The following is a 21,572-nucleotide window of genomic DNA, read 5'->3' as shown; positions in this document are numbered from 1 at the left end:
CATACTTTGAAAAGCCTTGTATATTTCCTTGATAGTTGAAGTAATACAATTTTTGTCAACCTCTTAAGATTTCATGTATATAAATATGGTTTAAAACTACTTTGAAAATAACTGGAAAAAAATCTGTATATTACTGTAGTAAGAATATTTACAGTTTTCAGTAAGAGCACAGACTATCAGCAATATCTACTACCAAGAAGTGACATGCTGAATTGTTTCCTATTCACAAAATATCAAAATAGGGTAATGTGAAATGAAAATCTTAAACTTTTCGTTTGTTTTTAAGTCTACGACAGCTTTAGTCTTGATATACTGGTCTGTAGCACTCCTGAGCCTTGTCCTATTGATTCATATTTTCACCTCAAAAGAAAATGTGGTCGAAGATAAAGTTTGTCTTCCTCCTCACATTCTCCCCAAGTATACATTCACCAAATAAATCAAAACATAGCGGGATACACAAGACGCTGCATAGGATTTAGTTGTTGTCTTCACAGGCTAACACAGATGGATTTTGACATATAAGTAAATCCTTCCCACTTCTCAGAAAATACTTCAGATACTAGACGAATACTGTTACTTCTGACTTCATTCATACTGTTTTCCTCCAAGCGGAGGATGCAAAAAGAAGGCTGCAGAAAAGACTTACTTAACAGTGGACATAAAGAATGGTTTACAGTAATCCCTCCAAAATATCAGAGAGTATTATTAAAACTATGGCCCACACAGCAATACTGCTTTCTGAAGGATGCTAGCCATTTTCAAATTTTAAATGAAAATCAATATAAACAGAACCTCCATAAATCTGATTTTTAGCTCCCAGCATTGTTTATTACAAAAAGAACATACGCAATTTAACTGTAAAATTTCACTTATTCTATGAAGCAACTGAATCATCCTTCAATGCAAAACATTTAAACCAGTAACAGTCAACAACAGTTAAAACGTAACAGTTAAGAACATTGATAAAAGCAGAAGATACAAAGAAAGTAAAGCAACAGGATGAAAATACAAAACAGAAACAGAACACCTGAAGTGAACAGGAGGGGAATGAGTCATCAATATGGCTTTAAATTGTATGGATACAGGTGGAAGTGTAATAGGTGCTCCTAGCAATATACTTCTGGGTGTTGTGATGTTAGTGGGACATCAAGACAACAGGCAGTTCACAGAGTAGCATTCTAAATATCAAACTTACATGCTGACACAACAGTAGCCTCCCATTACTGAACAAATTTAGAATCACTGCCATAAAATAGTAGCATGTCATCATCCATCAAGAAAATAATATTGAACACTGAGAGCGGTCAGCTCTCTAAACTTTTTTTTTTTTTAAAAAAGGTACAGGGTTAAAACTCTTTTTATACCCAATATTTAAATCTACAAACATGCATCCAGTAAGACTGTACACTAAACATGGTAATACTAACACTATCTTCAGCAATTCAAACGGTGGGCATTTTAAAATTACTTAACAATGCTACTCAGAGATTATACATCTGCACCTTCAACACCATCGAATGCAGTCTTATAATACACAACTGAATTCATTTGGCTGCTTAGCCCCAAGTCTTGTTACTGTGTCTTCCCAAAACCCACATATCAAAACCTAGAGTCTCTTTCATTTATTTATTACATAATCCAAAACTCACATTTTCTCCCTCTACCCACATTCTAGTTTTAAAGAACTGTCATCCAGAAGACTCAGCTTAGAATAAACTTTGAAGAGAATTATCCTAAGTTCTATAAAGGAAGAAATGTCTCTAAAAAAAAAAAAAAAAGACCATTTTGCTCTGGGGCAGGGGAGGCATGTAGAAGGAAGGAAAATTGCTGTATGCAGTCACGCAAAGTCCTGTATTTCCTGATTTTTGACAGCTAGATGCTCATCTAAATGTTGAGCGGAATGCATTCCTCAGAACACAATACAGCAGGCTGCATTTCTGCCCTATCTGTCGCAAAGCCCAAATGACCAAAGTCCAAGAAGGCTGTTGTTAGCCTCTAAGGTTCAAACTTCAACACTTCTGCTCATTTGAAAAGGAGATGCACATGATTTAAGTCATATGTCTTAAGATACAGAAGTTGTGCAGTAAAAATAATAGTACAAGGTTTTGTATCTAACAGAATAATTATTTCCTTTTAATACAGAAATTCGAAAGGTCAAAGTTCTCGGGAAGATGGGCATTAATAAACAATACTAGAAAAGAAACAAAAGGTATAAAGAAAATGTATGAATCCTATCCAAAACCTGTTCATGTTATATGTATGCGTAAGGAAACACGTGGCCTGGATGGCCAGTATCCTACTTATGACATCCATGACTAAACAACACAAGCAGAGCTAAATAGGTGCATGAAACATCTAGTGGTCTTAGTTGGTTGTTTTTTTATTATTTTGGTTTTAAGTTTAAAAAATTGAATAGTAACATCTGCCTCCCAGACACAAGCTGAAGAACTGAGGATGAGAAATGAAGCACTGACTTAACCATATGTTAAACTTATCTGCCTAACAAAGTTTTACCCAGTAACACTACTAGGCTTCAAATCCATTTAGTGCAGTTGGCATTTGAAGTGTGTTTCAGAAGTTGTTTTCTCCCCCATATGGAAGTACACGTGCATAGAAATATACACATCTGTGTATATTGCCTATCACAGGTTGAAAACTTTTATTTCAGAAGTTAATCCTCAATTGGAAAGGAGATCTCAATTCCAAAGACAATGCACAAATCGGTGACTTACAGAAAAGGGTTATTAAAAAATACTTCAAAGTACACTGTACAATAAGATGCATCATGAACTACACTTATACTCACTAGTGAAATTGTTTATACAAAATCTGTTCAAACTGTGGTGCTATCACTCTCTAATACAGCTTTCATGGTTTGCTTTATGCAGTTAATATTCAATACTGCACTTCAAATAGTGCCATAAAAATGTGCAGTGAGCAGAACTGAACAATCACTTGTAGTAAATTAACTCAGGAATTCTTAACATAAATATACGCTTTTATGCAATAGAAAGACAGAAAAGGCCTCCCTTCATAGATATTGCTTTATACTGCAGTAATTCACAACTAGAGGGTGAATCTTACACAACTTTGGAGATGGTTTCAATTTGATTTTGCTGATCCAGCAGTTGAAATTATTCAGTGAAATAAAAAGTATCTACTTGAAATCTGACTAAACAAAACAATGTAAATCAGAAAATAGGAAATATTTAAATGAGTCCCAAGTTGAACAAAAACACCTCCACAGGCATTGTGCCTATTTACTTAAAATGCAGTTTAAGCTTGCATTTCTATAGTAACCCAAGAAGGAAATCTCCTACTATAGTTTAGATAGTAGGAGATTTCCTTCTTGGGTTACTATAGAAGTCTAAGTTAGCACTTAAGACAATTGAAAAAGAAAAAAAAAAAATGGGATTGACAGATTAGAAATATCAAAGTCAAAAGATAAAGTCTCCTACTGAATTTCAGACAAGATATGCACTGCTAACAGAAAGAGCCAATAGCAGACATCTGTGGTAAAGAAAGATTCAGTGAGGAATGTGGCAGACAAATAAGCTTCTTCAAACTAACGTGGAAAAGTGTTACCATGATACTGCAGTTCTGTTCTTGAAAAGAAGTTTGGCTGGGGAAATTGCTTTGGCCAAGGCTTTTAATCTTCACCAACTTTTAGTAAATCATCTTTCTTAATTGTTATATCTCCCATTACTCTCCCATTACTCTCAACTCTACAATTCATGGTTGCTTTTATGTAATGAGGCAGGAAGAAAGGTTTCAGATGTCTGGTTTTTATTTTTATTTTTAACCCTTTATGATTTTTATTTTAGACTAGCAGGATAAATCTTACAGACTACCACGAAAATGTATTTTTGTCATTTTTCCTCAAACTTTAAGGATTGATTGAACAACTGAAGATAATAACTTTGAATTCATCAGCAGTCATAATCACTGATGATCTTAATGCCTTTTCCAACTAAAACTATTTCATGATTATATGATCACCTAGAGAGTAACACCTATTTGCAATACTGTCATATCTCACTTCAGTCTATTTCTGTTACTATCAGACTCATCTCAGCTTACTGGTTCACTTGCAAGACTGAGAATACAGAGACAACTGCTGACTACCATATTTACAGTCACAAGCTACTGAACTGCATCTATCTCACGGTGCTGAATCTGATCTTCAGCCTATGAAAGTCCTAGAAACCAATCAGCAATATAAGCAACTGTGCAGAAATGGAAAAATAAGATATGCTTCCAGTAGCAAACATAACGAATTAGTGTCATTGCACAGGATGTGGAACTGAAGTCTACCAGATTGTTCTGTAAGAACAGAACCAATGCTCTGATGGAAGTACATTTCCATCATAGCTTCGTCGAGTTACTTCTGTAATATACACAAGTATATCATATATATATATTGTGAAATACATTGTTCTGCAGAGAGAGGCTCTAGAATACTAAGAACTCTTTTTCACAACCTATATACTATTTTGTAGACTAGGAGTCTACAAAATAAAATAAGGAAATGGATGTTAAAAAATGATATTAAAGGAAATCACACTTTGCTAGAAATTTCAGTACTTTGACTCCTGATGTAAGAAGCAAGTGGTTTTATATCCTGTTTTAGCCAAATAGACAAGAACACATCCGCACATTACACTTAAATGGAGAGAGAATCAAAGTAGAATCAAATGCCATAATGATTGGTAGATTAGATTATCAAATACTAAAGATAAAACTTAAGACTTCTGCTAAGTATGCCCAAATCTCTTTGATGTACGCTGTTACTGTTAGACAACAATGTAAGATTGCAATTAGATATACAAAGGGATGTTACGGAACACTACAAAGCAGAAACTGAAATCATTTTCTAGCGGCCAAATGCTATTTCCCATAACAAAAATCATTTGTGATGACATCTTCAATGCATCAAACATTGAGTAGCACAGTTAAGTTTCTTGACATTTACCAAACACAATTAACTGTGAATTCTGCAAGCAGATGAATCAAAGAATGATTTCTTCCTACCACAATACTGTTTGTAGATCATCCTACAAAACTTGTTAATCTTAGCTAGAAGGTTGAGCTCTTCAGATAGTAGCACATTCATGACCTATTAGATATCTATTCACCAAGAACAATTAAATTGTAGCTGACAAGCAAGATAGCTACTTCACAGAAATGGTCCCTTGGGAAAAAAAAAAAAAAATTAGTAAGAATCAAGACAGCCTTTCATATGTCCAAAAGAAACAAAAGTTTCACAGCGAACGATGTTTTTAGTGACTAATGAGAGAACAGTATTAAATATAGCGTTACCTTCATAAGCGTGATAGTTGTAGTAGGCAAAGTGATTCCTTCTCCCTGGGGTTAGAAACACATGCAGAGGACCCAGGTGAAGGCAGCAGCAGCAGACAGATACCATGCAGAACATGCGGAAGAGGGCAGGAAAAGAAAAGACAGGAAAGGATGAAAACTGTAGCCAGACAACGCTTACCACTTTATAAGGATGAAGTGCATTTAACTCATTCAACTTTAGAAACTGCATAGTATATAAAGACATCAGTTCTACAAAGCTACTGAATAAAACAACTCCTATTATTGTTTAGGAAAGCAACAACAAGCTGTTAGAAGAAAAACTGAACAATAGGTCAGTCCCACAGGCACTGTGCAAAGGCTCAGTGGGTAGCCTTGCCACCTGTGTCATTTCAGATTGCTTTTCCTTTCTCAGTAAACAGATGTTTCACTCCACTGCCAAGGCAGCATTTTAATACAAAAGCAACTAGGCTCGATGAAGAGTAACAGTTTAGAGAACAATAACAATAGAAGTACTATTAAAAAAAAAAAAAAAAAAAAGACCACCAAAACATAGGTTAATCTAACTTCAGCCCACAGAATGCAAGACAAAATATATTCAACATATTTAACTGCATACTGTTAAATTCACCTTTCTATAAAACAAACAAAAGAACCAACACTATTTGACTATAATCAGAACACATACAAAGTGTTAGAGTATCTCTTTTTAAAGAAAGGATTTCAACCTTGCTACTTGAAAGGTAAGTAACCAGACCTCAATCTGTACATCACCTGGTTTAGATATCAGAACACATCCTAGTTAGAGGTGTTAATAAAAGGAGTGGCAGATAGCTACACCACGTAAATATTTAAATTCTACATCCTGATCTTTAAACATGAAAATGACAGAAATGAGAATAAGAAATTGCATGTGTTTTAAAATTTGGTGTGTTATAAACAAACAAGCTCCCTCAGATATTCCTATGTCATAAAATTGTCAATGACAAAGAAGCCAAAAGAGTTGCAATGAAGTCTAAACTAAAGCACAGCCTTGCTAGTGATCTGAAGTTTACACACAGCCTGAAAAACATTTACTGAATGAGTTTTAGGACAAGAACATGATTTTTTAAAATCAAAATTTAACATATGGCACTGTCAAATACAACTTCTAAGGTATGCTGCAATATACTTCTGAAGATAAAACAGAGTTAAGAAAAGCTTTCCTGTTTTTTCTTTTCCTCCTTCCTCCAAACAGCCATACTTTGCAATAAGAAGTAGGATTTAGATAGATATTGTTTTGAAAATGGTATACATATGTATATTTTTAATCTCCCAAGAATATCTACACTTAGTTTGAAAGGCCTCAGTGTACTTAGTCCTCCAGAAGAACCAGTGAATATAGTACATCATGAGGTAAAGAGTCCTACTCATTTTAAAATCAAAGGCCGTTGTATTAAACTGTTCTACTAATTACCAAGTTTTAAACCCCCAAATCCAAAGGAAGGTGAGAACTGAAGGAATGGGGATACACATTTGAAACCAAACTAATGAAGTTTTAGTCAAACATTTCTCTCTTATCGTATTCTTTTATCCCAGTATAATAGCAACATGAAGCAGCTACCTCTAGATATTTTAAATTCAGAATCTGACAGGAGAAGACAACTGAAGTGATGCTCGCTTATACTCTCAACATCAGACTTGTGTTTTCAATGGAAGTCTTATTTGTAGAAAAAAAAATTATATGGCTAAATATCATCTAAATATAACCTAAATTACTAGATAAGCAGAATTCTTACCTGGACTTAGTTCTACCAGGTATGGTAGTTTCTCAGGAGGAAGGCAAGAGCCGTAGCCAGACCCGTCAACTCTCTCCTTCCCCTTTAATGGCTTTCCATCAGCTATTTTCTTGGATTTCTTTGGGACATAATCAGGAGGCCGCCTTTTCAACTGAAAGACTAGTATTCCTAAAACACAGCATTATACACCCATTGAGTCTCACTATCAGTGAAAAAGCACACTTCTAATATATATCACTTTATAAGTCTTCTATAGGATTACTTTCAGGTTACTATGTTCCTGACATTTATGTAGTTACTTGTAAGTTAAGACTGTTCCAAAGATTAATACCTCTCCATGGTGGATAATTTGAAAACTTCAGGATGAAATGTATAATACTTCTACTGCCTAAGGATGCAGTATTATAATCAGTACTGAATGAAGTGGTAAATAACTAAAGGCACCTAGTTTTAAAAATGCCTGAAAACAAAACACTTCAAAAACAGATGTTCCAATTTCCTGCTTTACAGGCATTCACAAACATAGCTTACAATACTCAATGCACAAAAAACCTCCTAAAGCTTTTCCAGCATACCTTTATCACTAGGCCATTCCCTGAATATCTGAAGTGGACACTCATCATCATCCAGAATAGTTTCTTTAGCACCTTTATCATCAGAGTGCTGAGCACCAGGAGGCAGAATGACCTAGAAAAGAACAAATGCAAGTTTTCAGAGGTGTTATTGGACACCTCTCTCTATATATATAAAACAACAGATAAAACAAGTGAATTAAGAAACTTGAAATGCATTCTGCTTTCCAAGGTTTCTTCTAACTTGTGGTTAACCACACTTCCCAGAATACCAGACAAATTTAAAAACAAGGGAAAGCTGGTTACACTTAAACTAGATAAGGTCAACCTCCAGCAAACAAAATTATTTCAATTTCCAACAATCAAGAAAGTGAAAGTGAAACATCAGTGAAAGGATAGTTGAAAGAAAGAACTGCAGTTTCTTTCACCATCTTACACACTGGAATCATCCTTTCATTTTGCTAAAGCCATTCTGTTAAAGCAATATGTAAGCATCTTTAGAAACAGCAAGACAAGTTGGCAAAGAAAACACTGTAATACCATTTGCATCCCTGTCACACTTAACCTCCACCTTGTCTATAGCAGGAGAGTAAGTGCAAAACTAGAGCATCTGGCTGAGGCTTCATGCTGTCTAGCTTTGAGGAGGAACCTAAAATAAGCATACTTTGGGAACCAACCTCAAAGCACTCACACTTTTTATAGCTATACTCTTATGAGGCTGAGAAAGGGGAAAACCTTGATTCATTTGTTTTGACTCGAAAGGAGACATTACTGACTATTTCATACACGTTCACATTACTGCTTCCCAAAGCAGTAAAGCATAAAAACAGCAACAGCCAGGATTACAGCGTGACTAGCCTCTAAATCAAATATAAATCACTCATGTCTGAATTTAAATAATAAATAATAACATTTTAAAAGTCACAAAGCTTTTACTACCTCATTTGTGATCCTAACGTTATTTAAATCCATAGGAAGTTTATTTCAAATGAACTACTCCACATTGTTTCTATCTCTGAACTATGACCTAGGCAACGCCTTCCAAAATTAAGGCACATACTGACTGGTGCACACAACCATGCTGCAGCCCTCCATAGGCTTCTAACTCTTATTTGTCACCTCCTCTCCACACCCACTGCAGTGTTAACAAAGTTCCCACAGACACACCTCAAACTTCCTTTCATCTTCTTCCAAGCAGGAAATAAGTATGTTTAAGATCACAAGTATTTAATTGAGTCATTGGTTTTTCCCTAAAAGCTTTTCTATGCAAAACCTGGCTAAACATAGATCTAATTACATTATCTTTAATTAGATTTTCAAATAGACAAGATACTATGAATTCAGGAAAATACTATAATTTATAAACCAAAAGGAAACAGAAATACATCTAAACTCAAATCTTATCTTGCCAAACCACTCTCTTCTACTTCACATCCCAGATTTCAAAACTGATTATACTTACAGGATAATTTGAATCAGCTATTCAAGAAAGACTCTATTTCAAGCTTTGTACAACAACTATTTTAAAAGCACAAACCTCTCCAGATCAAGCATTAAATAGAAACCACACACCAAAATTTTGCTTACTCAAGGGCTGAACAATACAGATTGGAGAGGAAACCAAAGAAAATCCAAATGCTCTGAAATTAGAGGAAAGGTGAGAGATAAAAACACAAGGGCTACAACGTGACCCTGATGTTTATTCTGCCTTGGAACTTGTACTAACATATACTGTGGCATTCCTGGCTTAACTAACAGCAGCAATAGTAAAACGGAGAAGTTGAAGAGAAATGGTCACAAAGGCAGCAATCTCCTCGTCTTTCCAGTCAGTTACTATTACTTCCATCTCATGAGAAGCGTGAGCTGATAAACTCAGACATTCCTTGACTAAAAAAAGGTGTGTGACCTAACCTACAGCAAAGACACACAACACTTCAACTGACCTTAACAGGACAGGAAGCTCCTAATCACAAAGCAATTTTAGAAACCATCTCACCCATGCTTTATTTGAATACTGCCTCCATCTCCCACAAGGCTGATTTTCCCACATTTTAGAATAATGGAAACACATAGAATAGGTTTACACTATGATTTTGGTTTTTTGCCTTTGCTTTCATACTGAAAAACAGAAGGTGCTGTTAAACACCCTTTAATGAATCAGGTTTGCACATTCCCCTGCTTTCTGTAATATAGTAGGAACTCGAGATGGGTAAAAACTAGCTGAGATCATGTCTTAGCAACTAACAAACCACAAACTGAAACAACAACAACAAAAAACAACATAGTAGATCAGGAAGAATATACTCTGTTTCCTTATAATGGCATTCATAGGCATGCATATCAGAAATTCACTCCAACCTACATTTATTGATTCAAAAAAGCAATGAACCACACAGAAAATTCAGGCTAAAAATTCTAAATACAGCATCTTAAAACTTATCCTTGCAAGGCGCTTTCTGTGATCAACCAATAACAGAAGGTAAAACTTGAACACTTAAATCCCTGTGATAAGTAAGGGTCAAATTTAGCTACAGAAAAAGTTATTAAATCTAGCCTTATCAAAAGTATCAAATAAAACAAACCAACCAAACAGTACTAGGACAGCTCTTCTATAAGTTCCTCCACCATTTCTGCTTTAAGTGAATAAATAATTAAGCAAACAAACCCCTTATATCTACTGTGAATTTTAATTCATTTAAAATTCTCCTTGCAAGTTAGGAACAGAGGTTCTGCCTGTGTCCCTCAAAAAAACAAAACCAAAAACACAACGGAGCTTGTTAGAAACAAAACAAAAAACCTCAAGTATTTCATGTCTGTTTCTGTAAAAAGAAAAAAAACAAAAACAAACGAAAGTCCTATTTACCATAAACTGCATGTTTTTGTTTGACATTACAAGAAGTTTACATCTTATCCTCAAGTAATTATGAATCGCAGCATGCTAAGACAAAGGTCTAATCAAGATTCCAGGAGTTAACTGGTTTGCTGCATGCCTCATGCCTTATGCCCTAAGTGAATATACACAGGTAGCATGGAAGACTGTCTAATTAATTTGACATCTTGAGACATGTGCGGTGAACCTCATATTATGCAGGGAAACACAAACCAAGTGTACTGAAACAAACAATATATACCAGAACAGACTTGCATTTACTTGATGACATGGAAAAACTTCAGAATTGGGCATAGAGATCCAGCATGAAATACAACAAAGTGGAATATGAAAGAAAGCAACTAACAGGAAATAACTGTTTACAGCAGAAGTTGTCAATGGTAGGCACTAACAGAAACAAACCTTACAATTTTCATGTTTCAACTGAAACTTCACAAGTGAGTGCACTTGATTACACGTAATTATGCAGCCTTACAAAGGTCTTGTGATGTAATTTAACATCTATTTTAATAGTTAAATAAATGTGAACTGCTTCAATCTTCTTGTAAGACTTGTCACCTGCTGCCCAAACAAAGCATTTACAATCCCAACATTTCCCAATAGGAAAATGAAGTTATCCAGTTCTACTGCACACTGCTTTAAACTTATAAAGTTAAAAAAAGTAACATGTACAAGAAAGATCTGTTTTCCCCAAAATACAATGAAGTATTTTAAATACTAAGTAAGGGAAGAAGCCCTGCCACTGGTTCTTCAGTGAAGTTCTGCTAAGCTGCCATGAAACCTATTTACTGATGTACTGTAGGTTTCCAAAAAAAGAAGCAATGTTGAAAAAATTATCAGGCTGGATGTAGGATGTTTTTATATTTCCAGCAAGGAAAGCAAATTCATAGAGTATGTGGGAGGAAAAAAAAGATAGATTTTTAAGTTAAGTTAATCTAAAAATACTCAACTTCAGTAAAAAGCAAGAATCGTATTTGAAAAACCTTAATGAACAGAGGCACTCAGAAAGGCTGAACAGGTTTTAGCCAATGACTTCTGATGAGCAAAACAGTAAGGCTTTCTGCACTTGAAAGGCATTTAAAAAGATTGGCTGTTAGTCAATGAATACCACTCATATTTAAAATGTGAACAGAGAAGTTATTTAATTATAGAAATTTACAATATAAAGAAGAGGCATCCCTCAAAAGGTAGTATTCTACAAATGTGCTTTCCTGAAAATTAAGTTAAAGCAACTTATTTCAGAGCAAAGACTTGGTTAATGTTTCTCAGCATCAGTGCAACACTGCATGGACTATTTTCTACATTAAACAACTACACACAAGACTGAAGAACAAGGGGAGGTATAAGAGGGGAATGTCATTATTACAGCAGTAACTTGCAAATATTTCCCTGGTATAGAAGCATGTAATCACCTCAATAAATTCTCTGAATCATAAATATTTCTTAATACATCATAACACCCTCTGGTTCTGAACAAAACAGTTCAATGCAAAACATTTTTCAAATTCTGAAGAAAGTTAAAATGTTTCTGCTGCAAGCTACAATCTCTCAAAACACCAGAAAAACTAGAATGTCAATTCAGAAGCCTATTTTACAGCACTGATGACTGAGAATCATTAATTTTATTAATAGATAGACAGTATTAAGATAATAAGCATACATAGGACTACACATAGAAAATACTTCAGAGACAAAACTGAGAATCGCTTTTAAAATGTGATGTGTCATTAAAAAAAGTGCTGTAACTATTACTTAAAAAAAAACCCTTACAATAATAAAATGAGTATTTAAAATCTTAATGTAAATTAACTCTAATAGTTGAGATCACAGTTACAGGTTAATGAACATTTTCATATCACGCCATTCTCTTTCAGAAGTTAATGTGGACAGAAGTTTATAATTTTTAATCTGTACTGTCCATGAGCCCTTTTTATACAGCTGTACCTAGCAGAAAGAGTGATTCTATAAAATTCATTTAGAACTCCTAAAATAATTACATTCTGAAAGTGCAAATTTTAGTTAAACGTTTCATCTTTTCTGATATATAATGAGGGTAAGCCAACAATGAAAGGCATAAAGAACCTTTAATAATGGAGTTTGGACTAAGCAGTTCTGACTCTAAGCAGACTTACTTATTCAAGGGAATAGGGCTTGTTCAGCCTGAAGGATGAACAGAAGGATGTAGGAAGACCTCATAGAAAGTTTATAAATATGAGGGGAATTAATTTTTTACAGGGGTAGATAGTGATAGGACACAAGTGGAATGGTTTTAAACTAAAGCAGGGAAGATTTAGATTAGATGTCAGGGAGAAGTTTTTTATTGAGAGAGGTGAGGTGCAGGAACAAGTTGTCCAGAGAGACTGCCGATGCCCCGTCCCTGGAGGTGTTTAAGGCCAGGTTGCAGGGGGCCCTGGGCAATTTAGTTTAGTGCTTGATCCAGTGGCTGGCAGCCTTGCCTGTGGCAGGGAGGTTGGAACTTAACAATCCTTGAGGTCCCAAGCCATTCTATTATTCCATGATAGCTTATGCACAAACAGCATGAATTTCGGTCTTTGCAGGATCAACTATTATTTTATACAACTGTGAAGTATAAGTACATTTTGTGGCATCAGGCCACAGTATCAAATACAAAAACATGTTACTTTCATTATTAATGTTTACCTGTGTATCAAGCAATATTTTAAAATGAGATTTTATCTGGAAAAAAATCTTTAAAAAAGAACTCCTAGTGCTGTTAAACTTTTTTTTTTTTTTTTTAAAGATAGCTGTTGAACTACCAAGGTCTTTCCATTCAATTTTAAGCCACTTGTAACGACAACTGTAAAATATGAAACATGAGAAGAATTATGACATAGTAACTTCACTTACACGAGCAATACAATAATCCTTGGGATTTTCCTTCTCCAAGCCATATTTCTCCAGTGCTTCAATAACTGCAAAGTCTGCAGTATCTGTAGTTGACAACAGGATTGTCTTGTATGGTATATTTGGTTTTAAACTGTCCGCATAAATTCTCAGCGTCCCACCTTGGAAACAAAATTCAATTAACATTGCTACCACAGAACAGAAAAATAAGAACAAAAATAAAAGATGGTAATTTACTGTATTTCTAACAGAATCTAAAAAAGAACTTCTTCAGAAATCATTCAGGCAACACACTAATACAAGGCAGGTTACACAAAATCCTCAAAATGTATTTTGACCACAGGTAAAAGCCTCCAGTGATGTTGTATTCTCCAAGAAAGCTTTTCACCCTACACTTCACCATCATTACCACTCTTAGCGACATCAAAATGAAATAGTGAAAACAACTGGATGACAAACTAACCTCTCCCACCTTAACAGCCAGATTGCACTGATCTCTGAGACTCTCTCCTCTCTTTGAAAAGCTGATTTCAGACTCCTCTTGTAAGTAGTGTTTTCTATACCTCTACTCACTCTTCACTACTCTTCTGTGGATAGAATACTACTAAAATTGCTCCATTTGTCTTGCATGTAATGATGGTATCTATACAACTACTGTTTTCTTTATATTCACATAAACAACAGGAAATATTTGATCACTGTGATCCAAATGTTATAATATGTGATCCAAAAGATCTAACAGAGAACCCTTTGGGCAGATCCGAACAAATATTCCTTGTCATCTTGCATTTGTGCCACTGATTGCACTGCTGATTACTGAAATTGTTCATAGCAAAATGAATCATATTCATTTCAGAATGCTTCTCTGATTTGTAACATTCATAAATCTAATTCTGTCCTTGTTCAGTACTGTTAGTAAGATCAACAAGCATACTCTCTCCCAACAACTTGCCCCTAACTCACACTAGTCATAGAGCACACTCCTATGGAGTTTTACCTCTATGAATCATCTGTTCCATTACACCATACTTAACTATTACTATCTCCAGTATCTATTTGTACTTTAAGGTTAATTGAAGTCAAACTCACAGGAGCTGCTGGCCTTAAAAATATTCACTCAATTAACAGATTAACACAAATTTAGCTAAAAGTAGTCTACACACCTGAGTCTGGTCTGCCATCAGAACTGCGAAATTCCTGCATTCTCTTCTCTAGTTTTTGTTGCCGCCGTCGTTTCATAACCACCTCAGGATTAGATATTGTGCGGGTGAAGCTGGTCTCAGGCATATCTTTGTAAACCTCAGCTGCAAGGCGAGAATTCTCACTGCCAAATTAATTTAAACGAAGAGAGAAAAATTGTCATTAGTACCTGAAAATATATACATGAAGGTTGCTCTGAAATAATGTCTCCTATTACATTACGTTGCCCCATTACATCAGAGGTGGATGGCTGCTGGTATCATAGTAGAGGTTGAACCTTCTCACCAATATTCTGTTACATTTTGTTGCCGTGCAACAGATGGCAGCAGAAGGGCAGTCCGACAAAAAGGTGTCTGACATGGAAGGATGTATGAAGAGAAGGTGGGTCACGTTAGAAAATGGAACACATTCTCAGCTACAAAACACTATCAAATAGTGCTACTGTTCTCTTTGTATCTATTCTAGTTTCTCTGGAAGCAAGTAGGAAGCGTTACTTTCAGAGCAATCTATGTATATAGATAACCCCATCACTTCATAAAAGGCAAGTGGAATCCATACGTATAAGAGATTATTTGAGTTATTAGATGGTTTCTATTCTAACAGCACTTCTTCTAGGACTAGGACTGTTTAAGAACATGAGATAATCAGCAACCAATGTAAGTACTGATGAATGCTACCTTTCAAGAAAGAAAAAGGGTTTTCTACCTCTTACAAAAAAAAAAAAAAAAAAAAAAAAAAAGATGGAGAAAAGGAACTTTACGTAACACCCTTAACTTGTGAGTTACAAATCTTGCAAGTCATGTTGAAGAAGAATTAGTACATGCTTGTAGCTCATGATTTTACTTCTGCTCGTGTACTTAAATACAATAGTACATTAATTTCTTAAAAATAAGATTAAGCTAAGCAACTGTACAGAATTGGAAAGCCCAATACTGACGTGAAGAACGGTGCAAACATGTCCATACAGAGCAGTACTACACAAAAGAAAAACAATCCTGACCTCAAAAACAAACACAAAAAAAAAGCCAAAACAAACCGGCCTGTAGCCAGGTGATAAGTCAAATGCAGTACCTACAAGAACTACTTTCCTGTCAAAAGACAGAACAGAGAAGGGAACAGAAGCAAACTAGAGTAAATGCTCAAAAACAAAAAAAGTCCAAGTCAACAAGTATGTGTCAATTTTTGCACAAGCATTAAGGTTCCTATAAAAAAAGTAAGCTTTATGCCAAAAATGAACATACAAGCCACAAATATTGCCATCGTTTATTTTGTTTATGATAATAAAATACCTATGTCAACCACTGCTAAATGAATAAAATGGATTTATTTGGTAGAGATAATAAATCCTTCAAAGAATTATGCGGGTTGTATGAACTGACATATGTAATGTTTACAACACTTACATATCATCCCCATGAAGAAGTCGATCATCTTTATCTGATGCTTGCCGCAGTGCCTCTTTTTCACGCCTCTTCTTTTCTTTCTTTTCTTTTTTTGAGAGAGTTCGTTTGAAATTCTGTATTACTCCTTCTTTTTCTTGTTTTTCAGGGCCATTACTCTGAGCCTTCTGAAATAAATCAGTTTAAAACAACTTCCATCATTTTTAGTCTAATTAAGTGTTATTATTGATTTTAATTTCCCAAGTAAGTCTGATTAAGATATAGTATTACTAATATGGAAAAAAATACCCCAGGCAAGTATTCTGGGACTAATACCCACAGGGATAACATAAAAGGCCAAAATAATCTCACATTCCAAAGCAAGTATGAACTGATTAAATACCTTGTACAAAGGAAGCATACCCAAGCAACAGAATTTTACTTGAATACTACCTACTGTCTACTTGGCCTCAAAGATAACCGAAACTTCCACCTACCAGTAAAATCTATTTCACCAGACAATGTTATACCTTTGTTTTCCAATACCACTGTGTTAGAACATCAAATAAGAACTGTAAAATGACAAACATGAGCGAGGACAATTCTCCTAAAATGCATTTTTCTGAAATGCCCTTCCATTGCTCTCTTCTCCAATTCCTGCTCCTTGTATACTCAAGATACCTATAATACTCTGGTCATTTGCCTTCTGTGGAAAAAATCATGAAAGATGAGAGAAAAATGATGCAGAGTCTTTTGCTTCTACCAGGAAGCAAAAAAAGTCAATCTTCAATCCTTCTTCTCTGTTAATTCAATGAAAAATGAATAGCATGACTGGTAAAAGTAGAACAAGGCATCATTAATTTTCTTTCCTTGTGTCCAATAGGGGTGTATCCTGTAGTCAAAAGTAGCATAAACACCAAAAAGCTCATGAACTTATACCTAAAGCATCTTTGAAATTAAAAAGCTCTAAATCCAACAGTAAATAGAATTTAGTGCTCAGCCCAAGACGAGTTTGTCTGATTACAGCCCATTCTAAACAGCACATTTACCATAACTATAAACTTAGAATAAGAAAAAAAAGTTAGATATAATATATAATGTATACAATTAGTTGACTTCAGGAGCCAAAGCCTGATTTAAGTTCATGTTACTAATTAAATGTTTCATAACTAATACAAAAGAAATGAGAAGGAAAAAGAAAAGAACATCAAGTACACTAAAACTTCCCATCCTTCCCCTGCTGTGAGATGGAAACTAATTTCTCACAAAGAAACAGTCTTCCAACAGTTTCTTTAAGAAACCCAATGTTACTGAAGCAGGTAACAATTTTTTAGTTAAATAACCCTCTCTGGCATCCTCCTTTAAAGGCTTTGCAAGATCCCTCTTGGGATTATCTCTTAGGCATTTAGCATCATATACTGATGGAAGATATTTTCACTTCATCTTATTAGAACAAACTTTTCTGGGTATTGCATGCTACAATACCAGACGGCTACATGGATCCAAGTTTCACAATTAATTAGATTATAACAATGCTGCATGATGAGGGTGGTGAAGATGCACTTAAAGGATTTAAGCAGACTTGCTGCAGATATCCAAGATCATCATCCAGCAGTTTTTTTCAGGAATTAGAAAAACAGATTTCAAAAAAAGTTTTGCTATAGGAGCAAGTCCCATGAATTGCAAGACTGCTGTTGCCACTAGCATACTGCTTAAAGCCTCACCTTTGGAGGAACTGTATCATTTTCATTCTTGAGAACAAATCTTCCCTCTCGATCATCTTTGTTCCAGTTTAATTGTACAACAAGAGGCTTCTCATCCACATCTAATCTTCTTTCTTCTTCAAAAAAATGAAAAGCGTTAACAATTATGTGGCATCTCAAGAGCAAAGAGATCTAGAAACAAAGCTGCACTTTCACTGAACAGCACACAATAACACAACCACAAAATGGTAGGAGTGGGAAGGAAATTCTGTAGACAGTCCAGTCCAATGCCCCAGCTAAAGCAGGTTCCTTAGAATGGGCTGTACAGGAAAGAATCCAGGTGGATTCTGAATATCACCAGAGAAGATGACTTCACAATCTGTCTAGGCAGCTTGCTCCAGTAATCAGTTGATGCCTTTCTAAAGGTATAGAGCCTAGTGGTGTAAGGATGCAGAGATAAATGGCTCCTTTCCAATACCCAACCCAAGTTTATCTATGTAAGACAAAAGTCCATAACAGATTTGTGCATTTTCTTTATCAGAACTAAAGCTTAAGAATATAAGATTAACAATCAGAACTTGTTTCTGCAGCTAAAGTCCGTGAAACTTCATAATTTAATGAAGCTCTGAAATACTTATCTTCCTCATTTAAAATTTAACCAGTGTGACCTTGACCCAGTAACTACTGCTCTTTAAAGACTGTAAAAAACAAATCAGACTATAAAACAAAAATCCATTATGTACATACACTACACAAACTTCATTACATATACTACAACAGACTTCCATTTAGTGTGCTGAATCCATTTTACATGAAAAAAATCTGAGAGTGTTTAAGAAAATTAAGCAGCTTCTGTTATTTTATCTCCATTTAGAAGCAGGAGATAGTATATACACACAGCACTGATGTCTTTGCATTTACATTTACTTAATGTGAAAAACTCATATTGAGTGAAGTGCTTCTCTTACGAGCCACACTTTAAACACCAGGAACTTTCCCTGCAAAGGAAACTATTCTATTTTGGCTACAAATACAGTGCTAAGGGATTTAAAACAAACACAAACAACTTGAAGCAGAGAAACCATATAGTATTCATCACTTTAATCAGTGATGACACATGAACTCTTTTTTTTAATCCCTTATGACTCGCATCGAATCATCACTCATATACCATGGAAAGCGACATACACTCAAGTAAATGTCCATTCTTTATCTCACATTATATTGGTTTCAGTCATTCAAAAGAATTAAAGACACTAGTTTCCCATAGTTTGGTAGTGACCCTCTGCACCCTACACTGCTTCCCAACCTGTAGCATTCTATTGAAGTGAGGCATTATTGGTGAAGACAAATACTAGCAACAACAAAAGACTGCTTAGAAATCTAAGCCCTTCCCGGATAACACTAAAGGTTCTGCTTAGGAAACACAGCAGCTTCAGACAACAGTATGTTGAACTTCCTCCAGTTTAACAGTAAAGGTATATACAACATAAGGCTACCTACAAGGCCCACAACATCAAAGAACTGAGATGCACTCCCAAGTGCTCCAATTTAACACCTCCATCCTCCCACTATAAATCCAGCCTTAATCGACCGGTCCTAAAAATAGCAACACTCTCACAAATGTTAACAAGTGAGAGGATGTCAAGTACGGCACTTAATAATCATAATTAAAACTTACATGAACTGCAGGCCTAATAGACATGCTTACATTCTGAAATACCACTTCCTAGAGTAACAATTAGTAGCGACATACATAAAGCAACAAAAGAAATCAAACTCTGTTATACAGCTCAGCAACAGAGAGCAAAACTTAGAGGTATTTTGGCTAAAGGTGGGCAGAAAAGTAGCACGGATGCAGGAAAGAGGACAAATAAGTACTAACCTCCACTGACATGCACCTCATAGAGCGAGTATTTTGGGGATGACAGCATGCGCATGTCTGGCCGGAACTTCTCTGCAAGAGTCTCTATCACGTCTTGAGTTGTGGCAGTACTTGAGACACGGATACATTTTGTTGCAAAGTTTCCAGCTGCTTTGTCTTGAAAGTAAAATCTCATCACACCATGAAATTCCAAATCCTGCAAAAAATATAAAAAATTTTTTTAAAACCCACAAGTTTGGTTAATGGCTAGCAGTTCATAGCTCAGTTTGTTAGAAACATTTTATGAAATCCTAAGACACTCAAATATTGCATTGGTTTTCCAAAGTCTGAGGACACCAGGGATTACTGACAAGGACATGGAAAAAAACAGGATTTTCCATTTAAAGAAATCAAGTACCTCACATTACTGCAAATATTTGAAACTTTGATCTTTGAGATTTCAAATTTCAAGTTACTTTCAGGTTTACCTGAAAAAAAAAAAAAAAAAAAAAAACGCACACTTCTCCCCTCACACAAAAACATATCTTGAGATCAGTCCCAAGCTATTTTGTTGCCCAAACCTCGCCCTCATATCATACGTATGTAATAACAGAAGTTAAATATAATTGAGTGCAATGTGTCTCAAAAGAACAACTTTCTATCACAGCAGTTCTGAGCATCACCTTTTCTCTCTACTTTACTTTACCTCATGCTCCTCTGTCTTAGGTTGGCATTCATAGAAACAGCCTAATGAGGAAGCTAAATCAACCAAAATGGGTTTTATTTGATATTTTCAGATAGGTTACTTTCACTATAGCTCCCTAACCACTCTGATGTTGCAAAGTTTACCGTTTAATAAACACTATTTGTGCCTTCACTTTCCAGAGGCTTTCTAGTAGAAATATCCTCTGGTGCTGGGTGCAGTGGCAGGTTCCATGCTAAGCACAGTTCTTTCCAGTGCCACAACCGCCTCACACAAAAGATATCCCAACATGATCTTTTTGCAGCAAAACCCAGAAACATTTACTGAAGCTTTTCTATCACTCCAGGAAAAAAGTATTATAACCTGCACAGTAGGATAAACCTAGATACACAGAAAAGACACATTTCACAACTGTAAACAGTGTTTTTATCATTGTGCTCTCCACTCTGCACCAACCATCCAAATGATTTGAAATCAGACAAGGCCCACACTTCACTTCTCACTGGCACTGTACAGTCCTAAAGAATAATGTAAATACAAGTAATTAAAACCAAACAAAGAAACAAAGGGGCTTTTTATTTGTATTGTATCCTGAGTTTGTGAAGACATGACACTGCGGTATTAACAACCACAACAAAAGTCAGGAGAAAAACGTGCAAGTACACTGAAGTATTGCTTTAGAACCAGCCTTTTTTTTCTTCAACTGATTTCTTTCACTGTATTACGAGTCCCTAAATGCTTACCACCCACAGTGTCCCACTACAAGAACTTCTGCAGCTACTTTCCTATGCTGTGAAAAAGCATTTTTTTTTTTTTTGTTTGCTTTGAAAAAACGACCCGCAACTGATGCGACATTTTTGCTTTGATAAAGATGATGAAGAACCATTTCTTATCCTCTTCTCCTCCAGGTCACTCATGACTTCACTGATGATTTCACAGGCCTTTTCTCCCTGCACATTTTCTTCAGGCCAATCCATCCTGTCTTAAACTTTCCCAAGGAATTAATTCTGTACTTTTGACAATCTGAACCACTGAACCCATTTCTGAACCTTCCAAAGCTCCATCTTACAGAAGGAAGATCTGCACATGGCAGTTGAATGCAGATGCACCACAGACCTAGACAATTACCCATTTTCTTTTGTTCCGTGTTATTCCAACAATTGATAGATTCATTCTATCAACTGATCCTCAACTGGCTTTCTTACACAACTGTCTATTGTAATCCCAGACAATTGTTCCTTCCTGCAAGAAGTTACAAATTTTGTGTGCCTCCCTAACGTATGGCCTCCACCACTTTCTTCT

General features: G+C 35.5%; 1 protein-coding gene across 21 annotated transcripts in view; it reads right to left on the bottom strand.

Moving 5' to 3' along the window:
• The window catches only part of AFDN (afadin, adherens junction formation factor), a 112,888-nt gene that overhangs the window by 59,361 nt on the left and 31,955 nt on the right, over nt 1–21,572 (bottom strand). For 12 of the 21 annotated variants that reach the window (XR_007374840.1, XM_048934976.1, XM_048934987.1 and 9 more), the window contains exons 2-9: nt 19,589–19,784; nt 17,725–17,840; nt 16,025–16,188; nt 14,585–14,745; nt 13,425–13,582; nt 7,670–7,781; nt 7,095–7,262; nt 5,320–5,364 (exon numbers count right to left, since the gene is read on the bottom strand). Coding sequence is in view for 20 of the 21 variants with exons in the window: in XM_048934976.1 (XP_048790933.1) it covers nt 5,320–5,364; nt 7,095–7,262; nt 7,670–7,781; nt 13,425–13,582; nt 14,585–14,745; nt 16,025–16,188; nt 17,725–17,840; nt 19,589–19,784 (1,120 nt within the window). In the remaining variant the exon portion in view is untranslated. The remainder of the gene's footprint in view (nt 1–5,319; nt 5,365–7,094; nt 7,263–7,669; nt 7,782–13,424; nt 13,583–14,584; nt 14,746–16,024; nt 16,189–17,724; nt 17,841–19,588; nt 19,785–21,572) is intronic. The other 9 variants (XM_048934977.1, XM_048934988.1, XM_048934983.1 and 6 more) reach the window with 3 other exon arrangements.

The sequence above is a fragment of the Lagopus muta genome, chromosome 2, assembly GCF_023343835.1.
Source record: "Lagopus muta isolate bLagMut1 chromosome 2, bLagMut1 primary, whole genome shotgun sequence".
Taxonomy (NCBI): domain Eukaryota; kingdom Metazoa; phylum Chordata; class Aves; order Galliformes; family Phasianidae; genus Lagopus; species Lagopus muta.
This window is presented reverse-complemented; position numbering and strand designations above follow the sequence as displayed.